This window comes from Molossus molossus, unplaced genomic scaffold, assembly GCF_014108415.1.
Source record: "Molossus molossus isolate mMolMol1 unplaced genomic scaffold, mMolMol1.p scaffold_m16_p_15, whole genome shotgun sequence".
Taxonomy (NCBI): domain Eukaryota; kingdom Metazoa; phylum Chordata; class Mammalia; order Chiroptera; family Molossidae; genus Molossus; species Molossus molossus.
Window position 1 is genome coordinate 66,416,088 of NW_023425350.1, and position 25,209 is coordinate 66,441,296.

Consider the following 25,209-nt stretch of genomic DNA (forward strand, 5'->3'; position numbering starts at 1 on the left):
TCAGTTGGAGTCTGCAGACAAAGTCAGTAGCTGCTTGCAATCTCTGGAGAACGTGGTTTAAACTCTCTTACACTGTTTTTCTACATTTGGGAAGAATATGTTCATTCGTTTCATGGACCATGTTCATCAAATTTTCAAGAACTCACAGGTCTTGAAGACTATGTTTTTCTTCAAATTCTTTCACAAAATAATGAGTTATGTCTTGAATAATTGGTCTGGGATCTAACAGCTTTGAATAAATTTCTCCAAGACCCTTGATAATGAGGTGAGCTGGCGAGCTGGCGGTTCCCAGAGAGGCCCTCTTGTTGCCACTGCTCCTGGAGGCCTCACAATCCACGGTGGTCTCTGTCCCTCCGCCGCTCATCACGCTCCAGACCTATCCAACTTCTTAAGAGCTGGATTCCTCACAAAGTTACTTTTTAAATGAAATTTCTTATTTTGATGCAACTGTAGATTGACATTGTAGTTAAGAGAATAGTACAGAGAGATCCGGAACTACCCTCTCACGGTTCCCCCAATGGTAGCGTCTCGCATAACTACAGTACCCTATCACCAACGGTTACTTTCTATGTTTAATAATTAATGTTTGAGATTGATAATTTATTTATGTTATTTTTGAACAACTGTGCACTGCTAATAGTTGTAAAGATAGTGTAATCTAAATAACTTTTTAATACTTAGAAATTTACCGTTATAGGAAGTTAAAATTTCAATTTATATTCATTTATGAAAGAGAAGAATGATCAAGAAAAGATCTTCAAGCACAAGAACCTATTATATTAGAACAAAATTCTATGGAGGAAGTGGATAGAATTTATATGCTCAAGGAGAAAAAAAATAATAATAAAAAGTTTCCAAAAGTGAAAGAACTTATATATAAAGAAAACATACCTTTGTTTTTGTTGATTTTTTAAAAATTGATTTTAGAGACAGCAGAAGGGAGAGAGAAAGAGAGATAGAAACCACAACCAGCTGCCTCCTACAGACCCCCTATTGGGAATGGAGCCCAGAACTTGGAATCAAACCAGTGACCTCTTGGTTAATGGGAGGAGGCTCAACCACGGAACCACACTGGCCGGGCTTGTTCTTGTACTTTAAAAATGGGTGATAGTTGAAGTAAAATTGATATATTATTTATTTATAATCTATGATAAAGAGTGATGTAAAAGTTTTATTTTAAAATATCAATATTTATAACACATGGAAATTATACACTTTAAAACTATTTATAAGGAAAGTGTTTGATGTCCAGTTAAAACTGAATGAAGGAGCACACCCATATTCATAGTAGCATTAGTCATAATAGCTAAAATGTGGAAGCTACCCAGGTACTCAGTGATGGACGAGTGAGTGAATAATCAAAATGTGGTAAATCCATGCAATGGAGTCTTAAAAAGAAAGTCAATTTTGACATATACTACAACATGGATGAACCTTGAGGACCTTCTCCTAAGTGAAATAAGCCAGTCACAAAAAGACAAATAGTATGTGATTCTACTTATATAAGGTACATAGGGTACAGGAAGTAGGTTGGTAGTAGCTAGGGGCTGGGGTTAGGGGAACTGGGGAGTTACTGTCTAATGGCTACAGAGTTTCAGTTTTGCAAGAGCAGAGGTCTGGAGATAGTTGCCCAGTAATATGAATTTACTTACTACCACTGAATTGTACGCTTAAAAATGGTTCAGATGGCTAATATGTTAAGTGTATTTTACCTATGCAAGAGCAATAACATCGAATCACAACTGCTACTGTGTATTTATCCATCTCTCTATTGATGGACCTTGAGGCCGTTTTAGTGTTCGTTGCTGTGGACAGATGCTACAGAGAATAGCCTTATACATATTCTCTAGAGTCCACGTACAAGATCTTCTCTAGGGTGTCGGCCTGGAGGAGGACGGACTTAAGAAGGATGTTGACCTTCAGAGTAATAACTGTCTCGAACCATATGGTTTTCTTCAAACCTATAGCTGTTGAGCTACGTTGGCCGCGAAGCCGCGAAGAGGCAGAGGACGCGGCGGCCAGGACGCCAGGCGAGCGGGGGAGCCGGAGCGCCTGGGCCCGCGCTGCTCCGGGGCTACGCGGAGACTCGCAGAGACGCGAGGCGCGCTGGTGGCGGGGCGCGCACCGGGGTGGCGGGCGGCGCGGCGGCCTCGGAGGAGACGCGGCTCGAGGAGTCGGGGGCCCTCCTCTGCTGGCGCGGGCTACGCGGCCCCGCAGCTCGGAAGCGCACTTGCAGCAGATGCCCGGGCTGCGGACATCTGGGCCTCTGCTCACTGGGGCGCCCACGACGCCCAGGCCAGCCTCTCCCGGGCCGCTGGCGCTTCCTGCAAACCCGCTGGATCGCGTTCCCGGACCAGATCCTGGTCTTGGGCTTCGCGGGCCGCTGGTGGGTGCTGGGGGCTCGGGGACGCCGCTGCGACATTCACGACGAGTTCCTCCGCCTGTCCGCGCGTTTGCGCGGCGGGCTCCATCCGCTGCACTCGGAGGCCGAGGAGCGGCTCTTCGATGAGAAGTGTCCGCCGGTTCTGCTCACCGACGATGAGGCCGACCCGGCGCTATGGGAAGAGCAGGTCTTGCAGGAGAAAGACAAGCTGGCCCTGAGCCAGGCCCACTCGCCGGTGCAGTCCGGAGGGCCGAGATGAAACCCGGTGAGGGGAGGATCCCGACCCAGCTCCGAGCCCCGGCAGAGCCCTGGCAGACCGTTTGCCCGGGATTGTGCAGTTGTGAGTGAGCCTCAAATGTGGCGTGACCGAAATAAGTTACGTGCATAGTGTTCTCGCTGGGTTTTCAAAAAATTAGGGGGGCCTTTCTCCCCCTTACATGGTTCCTTGGTAGCTGAAGCTAATTCAGAGCCTTGTTGGTGTGGGAGTTGGGGAGAGCAGAAGCGACAAGACCATACAGTGTTTGTCTCTGCCTAGTTAGTAATGAGTGTTATGCATAAATAAGCCTTTTTCATTGAGCCTCATGGTCCCCCTGACTGAGGCATCACGTCTGTCAGGTGACTTTCAAGTTCTCCTAAAGCCATTCAGGATTTTGTTTTAAATTTTGAGCCGCAATTCATACTCTCATTTTCGTTTTAATTTTAACTTATTTTGAAATAATTATAGCCTCAGCGTAAACGGGGAAGAATAATATAGGACATCCTTTGTACCTTTTGCCCAGCTTCCCCACATGGTAACATTTTACATAAGCAGAACCAAACTAGAGAGACATTGCTACGACTATTTGGATTTTACAGGGAAACTTTTTGCTAAACAATCTGCTTTTACTATTTGTGTATTGATAGTGATGTTAAAATGAGTTGGAAGGATAAAACATTTTCTGATCTGGAAATCTATATGGAATCATAGATTCTGGCTATGTTACACTTCAGTAACCTTTAAAACACAGATTCCTATGGAAAGAAATATGTTAACATATACAGCTGGTACTTAGCTAGGTTATGGTAATCATACTTTAAAAACTAAACTTACAGGAATAGACTAATGTTCTCATCTGGGTAGCCTGTGGCTAGTTAATAAAGCCAGGAGATAAAGCAAGCAAGCAAGCAAGCAAGCAAACAATCCTGTGGCTGTTGAGTTTCTGTTTACACACATGGTTTGTAACTCTTGGTTTTGTGGGTCTTTTCAATTCTGCCAATCTGATAGGTATGAGTTGGTATCGCATTGTTGTTTAAACTTGCATTTCCCTAATTAAGATTGAGAGTGAGCATCTTGTCATATGTTGGCCATTCACCTGACCTCTCTGCAAAGTGCATGTGTACATTCTTTGCCCGCTGCTATGTTGGGTGTCAACAATGTAATTTCCATACACTAGGTACTGCATTCCAGAATTCACATCATTCAAAATACAGATTTTATTGGTGCTTAGAGAACCTGGTTTCTTTCCAACAATTGTGCATTACTAATTTCTTTTCTTTCTTACCTGGTAATAAATGTTTTAATGTTTGTGTTATTTTTATGATGACAAATACTTTTCAAATTTATTTCCTTTTTTAAAATACAAAGCTAAACCACAAGCAGGTACAATAAAGACATTTTATCTCACATTGACACGCTCCATTGGATGCTCCTCCAATTTGATGACCATTGACCAGACAAGTGTGGGGTGGGGAGAAGACTTTCTTAGGTAGCCTGTCCTGAGGCTGGGTTGGGTGGAGTGGGGGTTGGGGAACACCAAGGTTGAGGACAGGCTCTCACACTTTCACCATTCACATTTACCTGGGACCACCGGGGCCTGGTCACTGCAGATTAACAGGGAGTGAGAATCCACCCCCCTTCAGGAGGAGGAAGCTACCTGCTCCTCCTGCCTTCATAGCTGAAGTGAAAACTTTGCTGTTAGCCTAGATCCCGGGTGCTGGACCGCCTGCTCCCCTGGGATTGGGGCCTGCTCTTCAGGGCTTGCAGGCTCGCCCTCAGTTCATGGCTGCACATTCTGCATTTTGCAGGAAGGACACCAGGTGGTCTGGTCAGTGGTTCCAGACCTCATAGCAGGTCTGGAACTTTCAACCCAGCAGAATCAGGTCTACATAGGGTGGGGTTTGGGAGGGTCTGATAAGTAATTTCTGGTCCCACTACAAAACTTTACTTTTGATCAGAATAGCGTAGCATCTCAAATCTCTTTTACAAAAAAAACAACAAAACAAAAAACAACAAAAGAAGAAAAGAAAGAAAAACAAACAAACACAGCCACTTCACTCACTTTAAGATCTATATACATGAAAGTTGTTTTCTGTGGGTTAATTTGTTTTTTAAATTTTTTATTATTAAAAAAAATAAATTCAGTGTTCAAATTTGTATAAAGAATTACCCCAGCCCTGGCCAGTGTTGTTCAGTGGTTAGAATGTCCGCCTTAACACTGAAGGGTCTTGGGTTTGCTTCTCCATCACGGGCATGTAGGTCGAGGACATGTATCTGGGTTGAAGGTTTGATGGAGGGCAGGAGGCAACCAATCCATATGTCTCTCTCACATTGATCTTTCTCTCTCCTTCCCTTCCACTCTCCCTAAAAATCAATGGGAAAAAAAATATCCTCGGGTGAGGATTAACAAAACAAAACAATAAAAAATAAGAATTTCCTCAGTTTTGGACTCTGCCCACATCTACTCTGATTACCTGTCCTGATGTTTCGAAGTGCCCAGAAAAGCTGCAGAATGTGCAAGAGTAAGGTCTAGGTTCGGCCCATATCCACTGGCCACAGGCCCTGTACACTTTCGAAAAAGCAGAGGGGAAGACTAGCTTACTATGAAACCTTAAAAAAACACAGAACATTTGTACACTTTCTTGTGCGCCTGTCCAGATGTCTGGGAAACAAGAGCTTAAGAACATTTGCCCAGGCCCTGGGAGGTGGTCTTGCTGGTGTGCACTAATTTCAACATCCAAGTGGGCCTTCAGCTCTTTTAGTTCATGAGCCGTCCTGAGTCCTGTTATATTCAAGTTATGTCTCTGGCAAAAAACATTGGGAGACAAAATACAATAAACCTGTCAAAAAACTCATTTCTTTCATCTTTATAGTGTGTGTGTGTGTGTGTGTGTGTGTGTGTGAGACAGACAGACAGACAGAGAATTCAGTTTGTCTTGAAACAGTTTACCCCAAATAGAAACTTTAAAAAGTCAGTGGAAAATTTTTTTTTTTTACCCTGGCTGAGGATTCATGAAGTAACTTCAATTCAACCATAAAGCTTTTCACTCTCACGTTTTATAAACTGTGACCTTGCAGGTGGGAAGCCCCCCCTTCCCCACCCCAACTTTCCGAGGGGATCTGAGCAGTTCTCTTTGGGTACTTGTGGGGTGAGCTGTGGAAGCTGGAGAACCAAGCAATGGAAACATTGTAAGCGGGCAGAGCAGTTGTTTCCACCAGCTAACCACCAGGGCCGAGGGTGCTGAAAAGGCTCCAACCCCTCCTGCAGCACAGGGACCCATTGATCAGAGTTCTCACCTCTGGGAATAGGAGGAGGGGAGGGTGGTCCTGGAGAAAGGAAAGCAGAAAAGGATGAGCTTGGTTTGCCCTGGCCGGTTTGGCTCAGTGGTTAGAGCGTCGGCCCAGGGACCAGAGAGTCCAGGGTTTGGTTCCCCCTAAGCGCAGGTTGCAGTTTGTCCCCCGCCTGGTTGGGGTCCAGTGGGTGATGACCAGTCAATGTGTCTCTCTCACATCGATGTTTCTCTCTCGTCCTCCCTCTCTTCCTTCTCTTCTACCTGAAGATAAATGCAAAAATGTCCTTAGGTGAGGACAAAATAAAAAAGGATGAGCTTGGGAAGGAAAGAAGAGAAGACGGAGAAGCCAAGGCCTTTTCCCTCCCTTCCTCCTCAGCTCCTCTTCCAGCTCCTCCTCCTTCTCTCTCTTTGGGTTGGGGTGGAAGAATGAAGGGGATTAGAGAATTTCTCAGGATGATTTTCACTTTTTCCAGTTAGCAAAGGAGAGAAATGAGCTGCTTCCTCCATACATCAGACACTGAGGCACACTGACAATCTGGGATGTTCCTACAGTGTACAGAGGCAGCGCCATGAAATAGGCTCTCCTCTCTCCCCGTAGCTCCCTCCTGGGATGCAGAGAATACATTTCCATACCTCCACCCCACACCCTGTGGCTGTGAAGTGGAGAGGAGCCACTCGGAGCTGGGTGGCTTGTGGGGTTTGCAGTTGGTGTCCTACTTCATGGCCTGCCAATTCCAGTTCTGCAGGTGCCTGTGCGGAAGGACACCCCAGCAGTGGGGGCAAAGGCACACGTGATACCACCCACACAGGGGTGCCAGGATGTGGTGGGAGCAGCTAGGACAGGCACAAAACGAGCCCAGCCCAGGTTGACATCCTTAGGGGCACAGGGGGGTGGGATTGGTGAAGGTGAGCAGGGCAACGAGGGCCGGGTGCCTGAACTCAGTCTTAAAGGAGGCAAAGAAGCCGGCTTGGTGGAGTAGTGGTGGGGAGCCAGGCACTGTTACAAAATCACAGTGGTCAGAAGCAGCTTAGTGGGCTTGGGGAACTGCACCAATTAGGCCGGTTGATGCTAGAAGGGAGGTGGGGGCCGGTTCACAGCAGCCTGTGTAAGGAGTTTACACTCCCTCCCCTGCTCAGTTGTTCACTCTGCACAGTTCTCTGGGCCAGCCTTGGCAGAGGTCTAAAAGACCTACCCTGATTAACCCAAGTCCTGGCTCCCTCCCACCAGGTCTCACCGGAAGTTAGTTTTCTGCGCGCTGCAAGCCCCCGATCAGCAGCAGCCAGCACATTTCCTCTCTTCCCCCACGAAACAGTGGCCCAGCCCTGGCTTTACGCAGCTGCACCCGCAGAGCAGAGTTCAGCGTGCAGCGCCGCGGCAGAAACGGGTCCCAGAGTGGGGTGGGCAGGGCCATGGGGTGAGGGGAAAGAGAAAGAAGCCCCTGAGGGCCCCTGGTAAGGGGAGGGAAAGGAAGGATCTAGAATCGGGACTTGGAAGTGAATTCAGAGACATATTTATTTTATAGAGGAAGAAAAACAGAGGCCCAGGGAGGAGGAGCCTGTCACAGGTGTCTCAGGAGGCCCTGACCGAGGGGACTAGCTGCCCAGGACACGCCGACCACGCCCCCAGCGCCCGCCCCGAATGAAAGGCGAGCGCAGTCTGTCCAGCAGGCGGCGTCGTGGCTTCAGTTGGGGCCGGGAGGGCTGGGGAGGGAGTCGGCGCTCAGCCCCCGCGGGGCCACACGCGAAACTGACGCCTGTGCACGTTGCTTCCCAGCCACCGGCACCAGCCCGTTCACGTCCCCGCCCAGCCCCCGGCTCCGGCTCCGGCCCCAGCCCCGCCCTCGCGTTTCTCAGGGTTCCCGACTCCCGAGTTTCCTGTCCTGTTGCAGGCCCCGTGGAGTCCTGCTTTCCTGGGCGACCGAGCTTACTTTGGTGGGATGGGCGTCGGATAGAGCGCGATTTCCATTTTGACAGGGGAGCAAATGACTTCAATAAAAAAAGGAGTTTCTGGCCCAGGATAGGGCGGGAGGGTATTTCGGGTAGACCCCTGACCTCCCCCAATCCCTCGGTATCTACTAATCGGTCCCAACGCACCTGTGCAATGCACCGTCCGTGGAAATAGCTGGAATGCCAACGCTTTAATGGTGGGTAGAAGAACCCAAGTTTTAGAACTTTACTTCTCTGGGCCAGGCTGAGTTCTCCCAACTCTCCTTCCCTCAACTTGTCAGGAAAACGAAGAGACCGACTGAAGATCTGGCGGTACCGGACTCGAGATCCGTCCCCGGGACGCCTGGAGCACCGCCCGGGGCTGACCGGGTCGCTGCCTACTGGTCCCCCGGCGGGGACGACTAGACCTTTCGGACCTGCGGCCCCGAGAGGGGGCCTGAGCTCGGAGGGGAGCACCCGGCAGGAAGCAGACGGGGTTGGGTGCTCGGGATGCCCTGGGGCAGGTGGAGTGTCTGGTTTCCTGCGCGGGATGCCCAGGTCGCGGTGAGGAGGAAGGTCTGGATGGCCGGTGCAGCCTCGCGCGCAGGGGACCCGGCCGGCCTGGCACAGGGGAAGCCTCGGGGCACTAGGGGAGGTTGCAGGAGCCGGGCCTCGCCGAGGGTCCTTTGGTCTAGTCAGGGATTGCGTTCCGTTCTTATGCTGACCGTGGTGGTGCTTGGAATGAAAGCCTCTTGGTCAAAACGTGCCCTGCTGCCAGCCACTAACAAGTCACTAGTCCCAGCCGTTTTCTTCTGGTGATATGAATCATGGACTTTGGCTGTTCGCAGGAGTCCTGAGCTGATCAGACCCAGCAAGGGCGGTGTGTGTGCAGTGGGTGCCTGGGCGCTGCACTGAATTCGTGATTTTAGTCCCTGAAACCCGCCTTGCCTGTGTACAATCAATATTTAACCTAAAAATGTTTGATTTCTTTTTTTTAGGTTAAAAAATATTTTGGAAAATAGGAAAGAAAAAATAACTGCTCATAGTGGCAATATGGAACTATAAGCACTCTTTTTTTTTTTTTAAATTCTCACCTGAGGATATGTTTATTGATTTTTTTTGAGAGAGAGAGACAAACATTGATGGGTTGCCTCCCATTTGAACCCACAACCTAGTAATGACCGGAAATTGAACCCACAACCTTTTTGGAGTATGAGAGGACACCCCAGCAAACGGAACCACCCAATTTGGGCTATAATCACTCTTAATTAACATTTTGTATTATTTTTTGTCTTTTGTGTTTCAATCCTATACTTATGTATTTTTAATTTTTTCCTCATCATTGTCATCATATTTCCCATTCATTTTTGTAGCCTGCTTTTAAAAATTCTTACATCATACACATTCCTCTTACATGTAACATATTCTTCATGAGTCTTACCTGGTATCTGTTTAACATTATGTTTATATTTTGCTCATTTAGTCCCCAGTTAATTAGACATTTAGGTCATATTTACTTTTTCATTATGACAAAGAGATTTCTAAATAGAATATAATTTCAGTTTTTTAATTTCTTATCCATGCTAAGAGTGCTTAAAAGGTGTTACGGTTTTTGAAGTGGATAGATTTTCCCATTTGCTTTTAATTGTATTGTCCTGTGGTCTGAGAATGTGGACTGTATTTATGTTTTTTGGAATGTATTGAGCTTTTGATTGATGGTTGATTTTATATAGAACTTTTGTTGTTGTTGTTGTTACAGATGTTTCTCCTTTTACCCCCATTGACACCCTCCTGGAAATCCTGCCCCACCCCAGCATTGTTGTCTATGTTCATGGTTACGCATACATGCATATAAGTTCTGTGGTTTATCTCTTCCCTCCTCTGCCCACCCCCCTCTTCTGAGGTTTGTCAGTCTGTACCTTACTTCTATGTCTCTGGGTCTATTTTTTTTTAATTAATTTATTTTTGTTATAGATGTTTCTCCTTTTCCCAAGACACCCTCCTCCCTATCCCACCCCCCACCAAGCATTGTTGTCTATGTCCATTGGTTACGCATACATGCATATAAGTTCTTTGGTTCATTTCATCCCTCCCCTCTGCTCCTCTCCTCTGAGGTTTGTCAGTCTGAACCATACTCTTTTCTATCTCTCCAGGTCTGTTTTGTTCATCAGCTTTTTATTTTGTTGTTCACTATATTCCACAAATAAGTGAGATCATGTGTTATCTGTCTTTCTCTGATTGGCTTGTTTCGCTTAGCATAATACTCTCCAGGTCCTTCCATGTCATCTTAAAGGATAAGAGGTCTTTCTTTCTTACAGCTGCATAGTACTCCATTGTGTATATGTACCACTGCTTTTTTATCCACTCATCTACTGATGGACACTTAGGCTGTTTCCAGATCTTAGCAATTGTAAATAGTGCTGCTATGAACATAGGGGTACATATATTCTTTCTGATTGGTGTTTCAGGCTTCTTAGGGTATATTTCTAGAAGTGGAATCACTGGGTCAAATGGCAGTTCAATTTTTAATTTTTTGAGGTAACACCATATTGTTTTCCACAGTGGTTGCACCAGTCTGCATTCCCACCAGCATTGTACTAGAGTCCCCTTTTCTCCACACCCCCGCCAGCACTTGTTGTTTGATGATTTGTTGATGGAGGCCATTATGACAGGTGTGAGGTGATACCTCATAGTTGTTTGATTTTGTATATAACTTTAAGCTTAGTTTTGAATGAATGATTGAGTATAAAATTCTATATATAAAATCAAGCTTAGTAAAATATATTATCCATACCTGCTACATTTTTTATTTTTATCTACTTTATCTGTTAATTTCTGAAAGAACTGTAAGTTTTCAGAATGTTTTTGTGGATTTACCATTTTCTTTATTATTTCATTAATTGTTATATTTCTAACAGTTTGTGTTTTACATATTTTATTTATTAAAATTTTTCAGCTTTATTGATGTAATTGACATGGAACATTGAATAAATTTAAGAAATGTACAATGTGATTTGATATATGTACATATTGTAAAATGATTACCACAGTAAGGTTGGTTAACATATTCATCACCTCACAGAGTTAAATTTGTGTGTGTGCGTGTGTGTGTGTGACTTGAGAACATTTAAGATCTTCTCTCTTAGCAACTTTCAAACACAGTACAGTTTTGTTAGTTATAGTCACCATGCTGTACATTACATCCCCAGAGCTTATTCATCTTGTAATGAGAAGTTTGTACCCTTTGACCATTTTATTTCCATATTTTAAAGTGATATTATATGCCCTGGCCGGTTTGGCTCAGCGGTTAGAGTGTCGGCCTGCAGTCTGGAGAGACCCGGGTTCGGTTCCCGCTAAGGGCACGTACTTCGGTTGCAGTTTGTCCCCGGCCCTGGTTGGTCATGCGGGTGGCAGCTACTCGATGTGTCCCTTTCACATTGATGTTTCTCTCTCTCTCTCTCTCCCTCTCTATCCCTTCCACTCTATCTGTACAAAAAATGGCAAAATGTCCTCAGGTGAGGATTAAAAAAAAAAAAATGTCCTCTGGTGAGGAAAAAATAAATAAATAAATAAATAAATAAATAAATAAATAAATAAAGTGATATTATGACGTATAAAAACCACATGACTGCCCTGGACAGTTTGGCTGAGCAGTTAGAACGTCGGCCTATGGTCCAGAGAGACCCGGGTTCAGTTCCTGCTAAGGGCATGGACCTCGGTTGCAGTTTGTCCCCCGCCCTGGTTGGCTTGTGCGGGCGGGAGGCAGCCACTCAATGTGTCCCTTTCACATTGATGTTTCTCTCTCTCTCTCTCTCTCTCTCTTCCCCCCTCTCTCTCCCACTCTATCTGAACAAAAAATGGAAAAAATGTCCTCGGGGAGTATTAAAAAAAACCCCACATGATTGCCCTGGCCGGTTTGGCTCAGCAGTTGGAGCGTTGGCCTGTGGACCAGAGTCCCGGTTCAGTTCCTGCTAGGGGCACGTACCAAAAAAAAAAAACACAAAAAACCCCAAAAAACCCACATGACTGTTAAGATGATAAACAAATAAACATACTGGCATATATATCTTTTTATGCATTTTGAATTATTTTCTTGGACTGGATTTTCAGAAGGAAATGGCTTTGAAAGCCAAATTGTCCTCTTAAAAACTTGACAAACGCTCACTGTTGGTCGGCATGTGAGACTGCTTGCTTCACTGAACCCTGGTCAGCAGCAGGTGTAAAAACAAGACAGTGTTATTTATTTATTTTTAATCCTCAACCGAGGACATTTTTGCATTTATCTTGAGAAAGAGTGGGAGGGAGAGAAGAAGGAAGAGAGAGAGAGAGACATCCACATGAGAGACACATCAAGCGGTTGCCACCCACACGCCTGGGGACAAACTGCAACTGAGGCACGTGCCCTTATCAGGAATCGAACCCCGGCTTCTCTGGTCTGTGGGCCGATGCTCTAACTGCTGAGCCAAACTGGCCAGGGTGAGACAGTGTTATTTTGAGATAGTAAGAAATGGGGATACTTTTACTTTTTTTCTTTGATGTTTACTGAAGTTGAGTTTTTTCCCCTGTAGTTCTGCTAATCAGTTGACTTTTCTTCTTTAGATGTGGATTGTCTGTTCTTGTCCTTTTGTGCTTCTGTATTTTAACTTTTAACTTGAGAAGGTTAATCTCTTCCAGTTCTTACATTCTAGGAATTGTGTTTATGTTTATTATTCTCAAAAGCACATTATTGAAAATGAAAAATAAAATTAGCTCATCAAACCAGATCTTTCAAATTCACTCTGCCTGTCTTTCTTCCCGCTGCCCCTGGACGTGAGCAGACCTTTCCGTGTGGCATACAAAGCAAGTAGGGGTCCTGTGGGACCTAAAGCTTATAAAATTGGGGGAGAGGCTTCTTTACCTCTTTTTTAGAGTGGGGAGAATTTAGGGTAATTGGGCTGAAATATGGGGGAAAATGGTGCCCAGTGAGATTACATGATTTTCTCGTCAGATAAAAGGAGTATGTTGGGAAGAAGGAGAGGATAAGGTGTGGGAAGTTGGAAGCCTGCTATTTTCAGGACTAAGAGAGAGGAGAAATGCCCTAGCTTTTCACACACAAGCGGCCCCATTCATGTACAGTATTCCTTTGGTATTCTTTTAATGTGCATGTGATCAGTGGAGATGAACCTTCTTTCATTTCCAATATTAGTACTTTGTGTCCTCTCTCTTTTCCTGTTGGTTACCCTGCCTAGAAATTTATCAATTTTATTGATAATTTCTAAGAACAACTTTTAGTTTCATTGATTTTTCTCTATTGTTTTCAATTTCATTGATTTCTGTTCTAATTTTTATTTCTTTTTTTTTCTGCTTGTTTAGGCCTACTTAAGTTGTTCTTCTTCCTCTTATTTCCTAAGGTGGAAGCTTAGATTATTGATTTTATATCTTCTTTCTCTTTTAAATATATGCATTTAATACTACAAATTTCCCTCTAAACACTGCTTTTGCTGTATCCTACATACTTTGGGAAGTTGTGTTTTCACTTTCATTTAGTTCAAAACATTGAAAATTTTTTCTTGAGACTTATTTTCGACCCATGTGTTATTTAGAAGTGCATTGTTTAATCTCCAAATATTTGAAGGTTTCCCCGATATTTTTCTGTTATTGATTTCTAGTTGAGTTCCATTGTAGTCTGAGAACATACTGTGTATGATTTATATTATTTTTAAATTGTTAAGGTGTGTGTTATGGCCCAGAATGTAGTCTGTTTTGGTAAATGTTCCATATGAGCTTGGGAACAATGTGTGTTCTGCTGTTGTTAGATGGAACATTTTAAAATGTCAATTAAATCAAATTGGTTGATAGTGCTGTTCTGGTTAATTAACTCATTACTGATTTTCTGCCTACTGGATCTATCAATTAGTTAAGAAAGATGTTGAAACATCTAACTATCATACAGCATATATCTATTTCTCCTTGTTGGTTTTTTTTTCTTTCTTTTTTTTTTAATCCTCACCCGAAGACACTTTTGCATTTATATTCAGATAGAGCGGGAGGGAGAGAGGGAGGAAAAGAGAGAGAGAAACATCAATGTGAAAGAGACACATTGACTGGTTGCCACCCACACTACCCCAACCAGGGCCGGGGACAAACTGCAGCCAAGGTACATGTCCTTAGCGGGAACCGAGAGAGGTACGTGCTCTCTGGTCCGTGGGCCAAGGCTCTAACCGCTCAGCCAAACTGGCCAGGGCTCCGTGTTGGTTTTTATCTCATATATTTTGATGCTCTGTTAAGGATTGTTCAGTCTTCTTGGAGAATCGACCCCTTTAACACATGTAATACTCCTTTTCAAAGGAGGGACATCTGTAATACTTTCAATAATAAAGATAAATAAAAACAAAAACAAATTTCTTCTAGACAACATATGATTGAGTCTCCCTTCCCCCCTAATATTCTGACAATCTCTGTCTTTTAGTTGGTGTATTTAGACCATTGACCACTAAAGTGATTACTGAAGAGGTAGAAAAAGCATTTAACAAAATCCATCATCTATTTCTAATCACTGTGTTGTACACTTAAAGTAATTTAATATTGTACATTAGCAGTAATTTAAAAGTAAAATAATAATAATAATGAGTTAATTCCATAATTAAAAGACTCATGATGGAAAAATACATCCATTTATGGTAAAATCTCTGAACTAAGTGGCTATAGAAGGAAAGTAATAAAAACCATATATGACAATCCTACAGCTAACATACTCAATGCTGATTTAAGATCAGGAACAAGACAAGCCCACTGTTATTTAACATACTATTGGAAGTCCTGGCCACAGAAATTAGGCAAGAAAAAGAAATAAAAAGCATCCAAATTGGAAAGGAAGAAGTAAAACTGTCATTATTTGCAGATGACATGATTCATACTATATATAGAAAATTCTAAAGACTCCACCAAAAAACTTAGAATAAATGAATTCATAAAATTGCAGATTACAAAATCAATATACAGAAAATTGTGGTGTTTCTATATACAAATAACAAGCAATGAGAAAGAGAAAGCAAGAAAACAGTCACATTTACAATTGAATCAAAAAGAAAAAATAGCCCTGGCTGCTGTGATTCAGTTGGTTGGAACATTGTCCTTATGCACCAAAAAGTTGCCAGTTTGAGTCCCAGTCAGGGCACATACCTAGATACCTAGGTTTCGGGTTTGATCCCTGATGGGGGCACATACAGGAGGCAGCCATTGATGTTTCTCTCATACATCAAAGTTTCTCTCTCTCTCGTTTTCCCTCCCTAAAATCAGGAGAGAGAGAGAGAGAGAGAGAGAGAGAGAGAGAGAGAGAGAGAGAGAGAGAGAAAGAAATACCCAGGAGGAGAAAAACCTGGACACTAAAAACTGTAAGACATTGTTGGAAGAAAATACTGATAAATGGAAAGATATTCCATGTTCATGGATTGGAAGGCTTAATATGGTTAAAAAGTTTATTCTACCCAAAGCAATGTACAAACTCAATGCAATTTCAATGGCTTTTTTTTTTTTTTTACAGAACTTGAACAAATAATTCTAAAATTTGTAAGGAACCACAAAAGATCCCAAATAGCCATAGGGATCTTGAGAAAGAAGAACAAAGCTAGTGGTATCATGTTCCCTAGTTTCAAACTATACTACAAACCTATAGTAATCAAAACAGTATGGTATGGGCATAAAAACAGACTCACAGATCAATGGAACAGAATAGAGAGCCCAGAAATACCTGCACATATATAAACAATTAATTTACAACAAAGATTCCAAGAATATACAATGGGGATAAAACAGTCTCATCAATAAATGGTGTTGGGGCCTGGCCGGTGTGGTTCAGTGGTTCCATGCACCAGGAAGTTGCTGGTTCAATTTCTGGTCAGGGTACATGCCCAGGTTGTGGGCCCAATCCCCAGTGGGGGCATGTGGGAAGTGGCCAGTTGATGTTCTTTCTCATTGATGTTTCTATCCCTCTCTCCCTCTCACTTCCTCTCTCTCTAAAATCAATAAAAATAAATAAATAAACAAACAAACAAATAAATAAATGGTGTTGGGAAACTGGACAGCTACATGCCAAAAAAAAAAAAAAAAAAATGAACCTAGATCACTAACACCATACACAAAAATCAACACAAAAAAGATTAAAAACGTGAATGTAAGACCTGAAACCATAAAATCCCTATAAGAAAACATAGGCAGTGAGCTCCTTGACATTGGTCTTTGTAATTTTTTTTGGCTCTGACTCCAAAATCAAGGGAAACGAAAGCAAAATAAATAAATGGAACTCCATCGAACTAAAAAGCGCCCGTACAGTGAAGGAAACCATCGACAAAATGAAAAGGTCAGCAGGAACTTGACAAGATTTTTGACATCACTAATTATCAGGGAGATGCAGATCAGACCACAGTGAGATACTGTTCCACACCTGTTAGTATGGCTATTACTAAAAATACAAGAGGACAAATGTTGGAAAAAATGTGGAGAAAAGAGAACCCTTGTACCCTGTTGGTGGGAATATAATTTGGTGCAGCTACTGTGGAAAACTGTATTGAGATTCATCGAAAAATTAAATTAAGACTAGATCTGCCGTATGTTCTGAGGGAAACTTCCTCTCAGAGGTTCATTATATGGGACAGGAAAGCTCAAGCTTCAAGATGTTAGTTTCCCCACGTAATATACAAGATTCAGTGACTCTAAATGTCAACCACATGTTCTTGCCAAGCTGATTATAAAATGTATATGAAAGTAAAGGACCTAAAATAGCTAAGACAGTTTTGCTGAAGGGTAAGGGGGTACCTGCTTTTTCAAATATCATGATTTATAAACTGCAGTAATTTAAATAGAAATAGACCAATGGAAGAGAGAATGGGGCCCAGAAGATACACATAAAAATGTTGGAGGTGGCTGTTCACATCAGTGGGTAAAGGATTTGGTCTGTGGTGCTGTAACCATTGGCTTTCCATGTGGAAAAAATGTAAAAGTTGACCTTTATCTCAAACCATTCATAAGAGTATTCCAGGGAGAATAGAGACTGAGTGTGAAAAGCAAAGCTTTAAAACCTTGTAAAAAATATTTTTATGATATAATGTAAGGGCCAAATTTCTTGATCAACACAGAAAAATACAAACCATAAAGGTCTTATAATATGTTACCATATTAAAATGAAAAAAAAAAAAAGAATGTGGGACAAAAACCAGGAAGTACAAAGTTCAAAAACAGATCTCAGATTAGGAAAATATATTTGCAATGCATAGAAACAACAAAAAGATCATTATCTATAATATATAAGACGACTACAGCCGGGTTGGTGTGGCTCAGTGGTTGAGCATCGACCCATGCACCAGGAGGTCACTGGTTGGATTCCTGGTCAGGGCACATGCCCAGGTTGTGGGCCCGATCCCCAGTGTGGGCATGCAGGAGACGGCCAATCAATGTTCTCTCTTATCGATGTTTCTATCTCTCTCTCCCTCTCCCTTCCTTTCTCTCTAAAATCTATAAAAAGAAAAGAAAAGACTATTACAAATTAATAAAATAAAGACAAATAATTCAATTAAAAATGAGCAAAACACATTAATAAGCCAATATCCCTATAAAAGGACACAAACGTTATTTAAGTAAGGAAAATGAAAATGAAAGCAACTGCTATCACTTCATATCTAGATTAGCAAAAATGAACAATAATAATATCAAGCACGAGTAAGGAAAAGGCCAAAAAACTTTTCTGTACTGTTGATGGGAATGTAAATTGGTGCAACCATGGTGGAGACAATTTGGCAATATCTAGTGAAGATGAAGATGCTTAATTTCTACAACCTCCCAACCCCAGCACTTTCACTCTTAGGTTTATCACTCAGAGAAACTTTGAAGTATAGGAATTTTCACAGAGTTATAGAGAACAGAAATTGGAGATTTGTTGTAACAAAAATTGAAAAAAACCTAAATATTTAATAATAGATGGATGGATCAAAATTAAAAAGTAGAAATCGAAAAAATGAAATGTAGAACATTACCTAAAAAAAAAAAAGAATATAAAACAAACAATAAAAGGCAAAGCAATAGGAACTGAAAAGAAGCAATTAAAAAAAAAAACAAACTTAGAGATTCAATCCACAAAGTCCAATACTTTGATAATAGGAGGACCAGAAAGACGAAACAGATAAAATGATGGGGAGGAAAATGTGAAAGAACTAATACAAGAAAATGTGTCAAAAATAATGTGTTTCGCCCTGGCCGGTTTGGCTCAGCGGTTAGAGCGTCCGCCTGCGGTCCGGAGAGACCCGGGTTCGGTTCTCGCTAAGGGCATGTACCTCGGTTGCAGTTTGTCCCCGGCCCTGGTTGGTCGTGCGGGTGGCAGCCACTCGATGTGTCCCTTTCACATCGATGTTTCCCTCTCTCTCTCTTTCTCTCTCTCCCTCCCACTCTATACAAAAAATTGAAAAATGTCCTCGGATGAAGATTAAAATAATAATAATAATAATAATGTGTTTCTTTCTACTGCAAAGCTCATTTGAAAAATGACCTAAACCAATTTCACATTGTGAAATTTCAGAAAACCAAGGTGAAAAGTTGTTTCTAACAGTTTCCAGAGAGGGGAAGAAAAGACCATATACAAAAAAGTTGTGATCAAAATGCCATAACACTTCTTTTTAAAAAAATATGTTTATATTGATTTTTTAGGGAGAGAGAAACACTGATGTGAGAGAGAAACATCGATCAGCTGCCTCCTGCATGCCCCCCACCAAGAATCGAGCCCGAAACCTGGACACGTGTGCTGAGCAGGAATCGAACTGGGACCTCTTGGTTCATGGGATGATGCTCAGTGCACTGAGCCACACCAGCCAGGCCATCTCACTTCTTAATAGCAACATGGAAGACAGTGAGAAAAATTTCCAGCATAAAATTCTATATCTAATCAATCATGTATGAAAGTAACAAAATTTCAAGGTATCAGGAAAATGTATGTCAGGAAACTGCTAGGATATTTGCTTCACTAAACAATCGAGTAAATAAGAAAAAAGAATAAGTGGTATCCAATACAAGATGGGGAGGAACAGTCTTGGTTGTTTTAAAACAAATGTACAGTACACTTAACTCAGCAGTGAACAGTACATACAAAGCAATAATGATAAAAACATTGCATGAACACAACTAAAAATTAGAGATGATAATACTAAGAATGAGAAAAAAGAAAAGGTTGTATAAATGTGGAAAAAAACCCTCATCTCCCATAACAAAAAATCAATAGATAATGTCTAATATTTACAAATCAAGAGACAGCAATATATATTTATAATATAGAAAAACAGATGGATTTCAGGAAATGAAACTCATGAGTTGGAAGGCGTTAGCTTGGTCACCAGATTTCCTTTTAGGGACAGAAGAGTGTGCAGAGCAAGGGCCTCTTTTTGTAATTACATGCCTTTTAGCATTATTTGTCTTTTAAAGCCAATTACCTATAATATAATTACATGAACTTTTTGTTTGTTTGTTTGTTTTAATCCTCACCCGAGGACATTTTTCCTTTTTTTTTTTTTGTTCAGAGAGAGTAGGAGGGAGAAGGAGGAAGAGAGAGAGAGAGAAACATCAACGTGAAAGGGACACGTGGAGCGGCTGCCACCCCGACAACCCAACCGAGATATGTGCCCTTAGCAGGAACCAAACCCGGGTCTCTCTGGACCGCAGGCCGATGCTCTAATCGCTGAGCCAAACCAGCCAGGGCTACATGAACGTTTTTTAAAGAGGGGGAACATGAGTGCACAGTTGGAACCAAGACTGCTTTTGTCTAAGATATCTGGTTAAGAATCCTTCTTTGGCCCAGCCAGTGTGGCTCAGTGGATTGAGCGTCCTCCCATGGACTGAGAGGTCCCAGTTCAATTCCAGGTCAGGGCACATCCCTGGGTTGCTGGCTTTACATCCATGTTGTTTCTCTCTCTCTCTCTCTAAAAAAAAAAAAAACAATAAAAAATATTTTAAAAAAAGAATCCTTCTGGGTAAATGTAGAGATCATTCAGTTCAATCTTCCCATTTTACAGACAGAGAAATAGACGCTCCAGGAGGGGAAGAGGAACATAGTTAGTAAATATGAGACGGGGACGAGAGTCCAGTCAGTGACTTTCTGTTCACACTTCACATTTAAAAAAATAAGTACATAAGGAACTAGAATAAAGCGATGTCAGACAGATTCGTGTAAATCTTTTTTTTTTTTTTTTTTTTTTTTTTTTTTTTTTTTTATCCTCACCCGAGGACATTTTTCCATTTTTTGTACAGATAGAGTGGGAGGGAGAGAGAGGAAGGGAGAGAGAGAGAGAAACATCGACGTGAAGGGACACATCGAGTGGCTGCCACCCGCACGACCAACCAGGGCCGGGGACAAACTGCAACCGAGGTACGTGCCCTTAGCGGGAACCGAACCCGGGTCTCTCAGGACCGCAGGCCGATGCTCTAACCGCTGAGCCAAACCGGCCAGGGCGATTCGTGTAAATCTTGGCTTCATCACTGCGACCTTGGACCAGCCACTTAGCCTTTTGTGAAATGGGGAATGCTTTGGGCTAGGAAAAGGGTAATAAATGTTAAAAGAATCTCAAAAAAAAGTAGAGTCATAAATTTGTCTATCAAGCTTAGTTTTTTGGGCATGAATAAAGCACAGGCTTATTATATTTAAAAATATGTCTTATATTAAAAATTAATATACTCTTTATCAACATATATTTCCTTTGAATGTTTATTAATATATATTTTCTTAGAGAAGAATCAACATATATTTTTTTCATCCCCAAGAATGAAGAGATGTTGTATCAGTTCGTCTAGAGTTTTGCCTTGTCTAGAGGCTGCCAGTTGAAAGACATTATGAGAATGAGTGATGATTCATTTCATGTGTTCACTACCACATATAGCAAGGATGTAGATTGACGTTTCTTAGCTGTTCAGTTTTATTTTGCTAACTTACATGATAGGGTAAGTGTTGTACTTAGAACTTTTATGATGTACAGATTAATTGAAGTAAGAAAATGTAAGGGAAAGGCCCTTAGTTTATAGTCCATGAATTCTGCAGTGTATATCTGGATAGAACATATTCAAATTTACTTTGGTGCCCTGGCCAGTTTGGTTCAGTGGTTAGAGCGTTGGCCTGTGGTCCAGAGAGACCTGGGTTCGGTTCCCACCAAGGGCACGTACCTCAGTTGCAGTTTGTCCCCGGCCCTGGTTGGTCGTGCGGGTGGCAACCACTCGATGTGTCCCTTTCACGTCGATCTTTCTTTCTCTCTCTCTCCCTCCCACTCTATCTGAACAAAAAATGGAAAAATGTCCTCGAGTGAGGATTAAATAAATAAACAAATTTACTTTGGAATGTGCAGGATTTTAGCCAGTTGATAAGCTTACAACTTTCATTTTTATCTTTTATTAGAATTTGGTGTATATACAGAGAAAGGGGTACATATTAAGAAACTTGTTATTTGAGACCACAATTCTAGATTCTTTGGCTCAGTTTGTAAAATGTTTGTTTGCTATGACAACAGCTAAACACTGATTAAATGAATTTTCCCTAACACATCAACCTTCATTAGATACTCATAGCTAGATGTTTTGATATTCTTTCTACAGCTGTGAAATCTGTCTGGTACGTGTTATATTAATAAACCTATCTATCCTCTGTGCATTATATTACAAACTCTCTGGGTCAGATGCTTGGAATGCAATTAGAAATTAGATTTCATACAATACTGTGGATACATAAATGGAGACACATGAAATAACACAATGAATAAACTAGATCCACAAGTATCAATGAATAAATCACAAAAGTGTGATGTTCAATGACATAAACAAATTACTTAAGTGTACATGCAATCTGACATCTTTTATAAAAAACAAAATGACATGCAAAATAATGCTATATTTTATTTGTTAGTATATCATTATTTATAAGTACATAGTTATATAATAAAAGTGTTACAGGTACAAACATATAAAAACCTAAACAAGTAGACTCCACAAACTCCAGGAGAGGGACTCCCTTGGTGGCCAGTGGTCAGTGGTAGGTCAGGATGGAATGAGGGTGAAGTAAATACTAACATTTTATTTTTTATGAAATATAAAATCTAAAGAAAATTTGACAAAATGTTAAAATTTGTAAACCTGACAGAAGAATCTGGGCATCTGTTACATCACTTTCAGTACTTTCCTTATATTTGACGTATTTCATAATTTAAAGCAAAAAATTAAAAACTCTGTCCTCTTTAGAAGGTTAATGGGATAATTACATGTAATGAGTACCTGCTGTGTTCCAGGCCTGGTTAAAGTACTATTTATACTAGATTTTCAACTCCATGCGGGATTGGTGCTCCTATATTCCCTGTGCTGTTCAAGGCTCAACAGTACTAGAATTTCCAAGGCTAATGAAACATTCTTTTGTTGGTCTTGAGTGAGGGTGAAATTTAGGTTGTTCAAAAAAACCAGGCAAATCAGATATCTGTTAAGAGGTTAATATCCAAAAGATATAAAGAACTCATGCAACTCAACAGCAAAAAACCAAACAATTCTATTAAAAATTGGGCAGAGAAACAAAATAGACATTTTCCCAAACAATACATACAAATAGCCAACAGGTCCGTGAAAAAGTGCTCAGCATCACCAATCATCAGGAAAATGCAAACCAAAACCCCAGTGAGATATCACCTCGGAAACGTTAGAACGGCTCTCATCAAAAACCATGAGACAAATGCTGACGAGGATGTGCAGCAAAGGGAGCCCTTGTTGTGGGCATGTAAACTGGCACAGCCACCATGCGAAATGTATGACGGTTCCGCCAAAAATTAAGAGTAGAATGATTAGATGATTCATCAATTTCACTTCTAGGCATATAACTCAAAATCACTGTCTCAAAGAGATATCTGCACCCCCATGTTCACTGCAGCATTAACGACAATAGCAAAGCTAGGGATACCACCTCAGCGCTCATCTATGGATGGATGGATAAAGAAGTGGTTCATATATACAATGGAATGTTATTCAGCCACGTAAGTAAGGAAATCCTGCCATTTACAACGGCATGGATGAAACTTGAGGGCCTTATGCTAAGTGAAATAAATCAAACGGAGAAAGACAAACACTGTATGATCTTATTGGTGGAATCTAAAAAAGCCTAAACTCTTAGAAGCAGGTCACAGATCATTGGTGAGGCCAGGGTGGGGGGTGAGGGAACTAGGCAAAGGATGTTAAAAAGGTACAAACTCCCCATTATAAAATAATAAATCCTGGGATGTACTGTACAGCATGCAGATTATAGTTAACAATACTGTACTGCATATATGAAAATTGCTAAGAGAGTAATCTTTTATTTATTCATTACTTAAAAAATTTTTTTTCTTTATTGATTTTATAGAGAGAAGAAGGAAGAAAGAGAAACATCGATGAGCGAGAACATCAATTGACCGCCTCCTGCATGCCCCCCACTGGGGATTTGGCCCACGACCTGGGCATGTGCTCTGACCGGGAATCAAACTGGCGACCTCTTGGTGCATGGGTCGACACTCAGCCACTAAGCGACACCTACGGGGGGAAAGTAGATCTTTTTTTTTTTTTTAATCCTCACCTGAGGACATTTTTCCAATTTTTGTTCAGATAGAGTGGGAGGGAGGGAGGGAGAAAGAGAGAGAGAGAGAGAGAGAGAGAGAGAGAGAGAGAAACATCAACGTGAAAGGGACACATTGAGTGGTCACCACCCGCACGACCCAAACAGGGCCAGGGACAAACTGCAATGGAGGTATGTGCCCTCAGCGGGAACCGAACCCGGGTCTCTCTGGACCGCAGGCCTACGCTCTAACCACTGAGAAAAACCAGCCAGGGTGGGAGAGTAGATCTTAAAAGTTCTTGTCACAAGAAAAAAAAACTAACTACCTGAGGTGATGGATGTTAACCAGACTTATTGTGGTAATCATTTCCCAATGTGTACATATATCACATTATTAGGCTGTGCACCTTAAACTAATACAATGTTATATGTTGATTACCTATCAATAAAATGGAGGGAAATCGCCAGGGTCACTTGACCATGGCCACACAGGCTGCCCAGGTCTGCCAGATGCCAGCCTCTGCCCTAACTACTGAGCGATCATACCTGTCCACTTGGTCTCCCCCAATCCCCTCCCACCTCACCTCTTCTCCTGTGTAGTTGGGTTTATTTGGTCTGAAAGAACCAACTTTACTTATTTGGTTTTTCTCCCCCTCAAATAATCCAATAACTTAGACCTTTTACCAGGTTGCACAGGCCTTCCCCTAAGCTTTTCTCTAAACTCACAGTCTTGTTTCTCCTCGAAGCGTCAAGGCCCAGCTGGGCTACCTCTGGCTCCCGCGTGCGGAGGAGGTGAGGCGCTGGAGCCAGGCCCCCCGGGGTTGAATCCTAGCTCTCCAATTTATTAAATGCTGTGTGACTTCGTCTTGCCACAGAGCCACTCTGAGCCTATTGTCACCTGTGAAAGGGGTCGCTAACATCTGCCTTATCAGGCTGTTATCAGGAAGGCACGGCTCCCAGCATGGAGGTGGTGCCTGGGAAGCACTGGGCCCACGGGAGCCGTGTTGGGCCCACGGGAGCCGTGTTCCGCTCCTGTCTTGTGATGAGGAGGCAGATGGGGTCTGGTTCCGCCAGGCACAGCCGGGCTCCGTCAAGCCCTGGCCCAGGCTGGGACTCGGGGCCAGCTGGGGCCCACTGCAGCGCGGCCTAAAAGTAGGAGGGGATTGTTTGTAAGTCAGTGTGGACCCCTAAGTGGAACATCTCTGCCCCCAGGGCAAACCCCTTCAGAACCCTTAGAAAATCCCAGTTTCACTTTCAGGAGCCCCTGCACTGTGAGGGAAAGCCCCCGCGGTAAGCAGCCCTCTCCAAAGGAGCGTCCTCCTGCTGGGCTGTGCCTGCTCCTGCGTCCTGCACCCTTCCCTTCCCTTCCCTTCCCTTCCCTTCCCTTCCCTTCCCTTCCCTTCCCTTCCCTTCCCTTCCCTTCCCTTCCCTTCCCTTCCCTTCCCTTCCCTTCCCTTCCCTTCCCTTCCCTTCCCTTCCCTTCCCTTCCCTTCCCTTCCCTTCCCTTCCCTTCCCTTCCCTTCCCTTCCCTTCCCTTCCCTTCCCTTCCCTTCCCTTCCCTTCCCTTCCCTTCCCTCCTTCCCTTCCCTTCCCTTCCCTTCCTACCGCTTCATCCCTGCGCTCCAGCCTGGCCCGCTGCCTTTATCTTCCCGCCTTTCTGACTCCACTGCTGTCTTATTTTGGAGGGTGAGCGCACTGGATACACTTTTCAGTTCTGGATTGTTCATCCTGCTGCAGCCTCTCGGGCGTCTCCCTGAGCAGCTCGGTGGGTGCAGTCTGTACTTAG

At 42.6% G+C, this 25,209-nt stretch overlaps 1 protein-coding gene and 1 pseudogene across 1 annotated transcript; one reads left to right on the forward strand and one right to left on the reverse strand.

Moving 5' to 3' along the window:
- On the reverse strand, positions 1 to 364 carry LOC118631237 (biogenesis of lysosome-related organelles complex 1 subunit 5-like). The gene is made up of 2 exons (XM_036263555.1): positions 160 to 364; positions 1 to 41 (listed from the first exon to the last, which is right to left on the reverse strand). Exons 1-2 carry the CDS (start codon positions 362 to 364, stop codon positions 1 to 3), a joined length of 246 nt encoding a protein of 81 aa, XP_036119448.1.
- A 635-nt stretch (positions 365 to 999) lies between these two features.
- LOC118630573 lies at positions 1,000 to 3,232 on the forward strand (annotated as a pseudogene).
- The last annotated feature ends 21,977 nt before the right edge of the window (positions 3,233 to 25,209 follow it).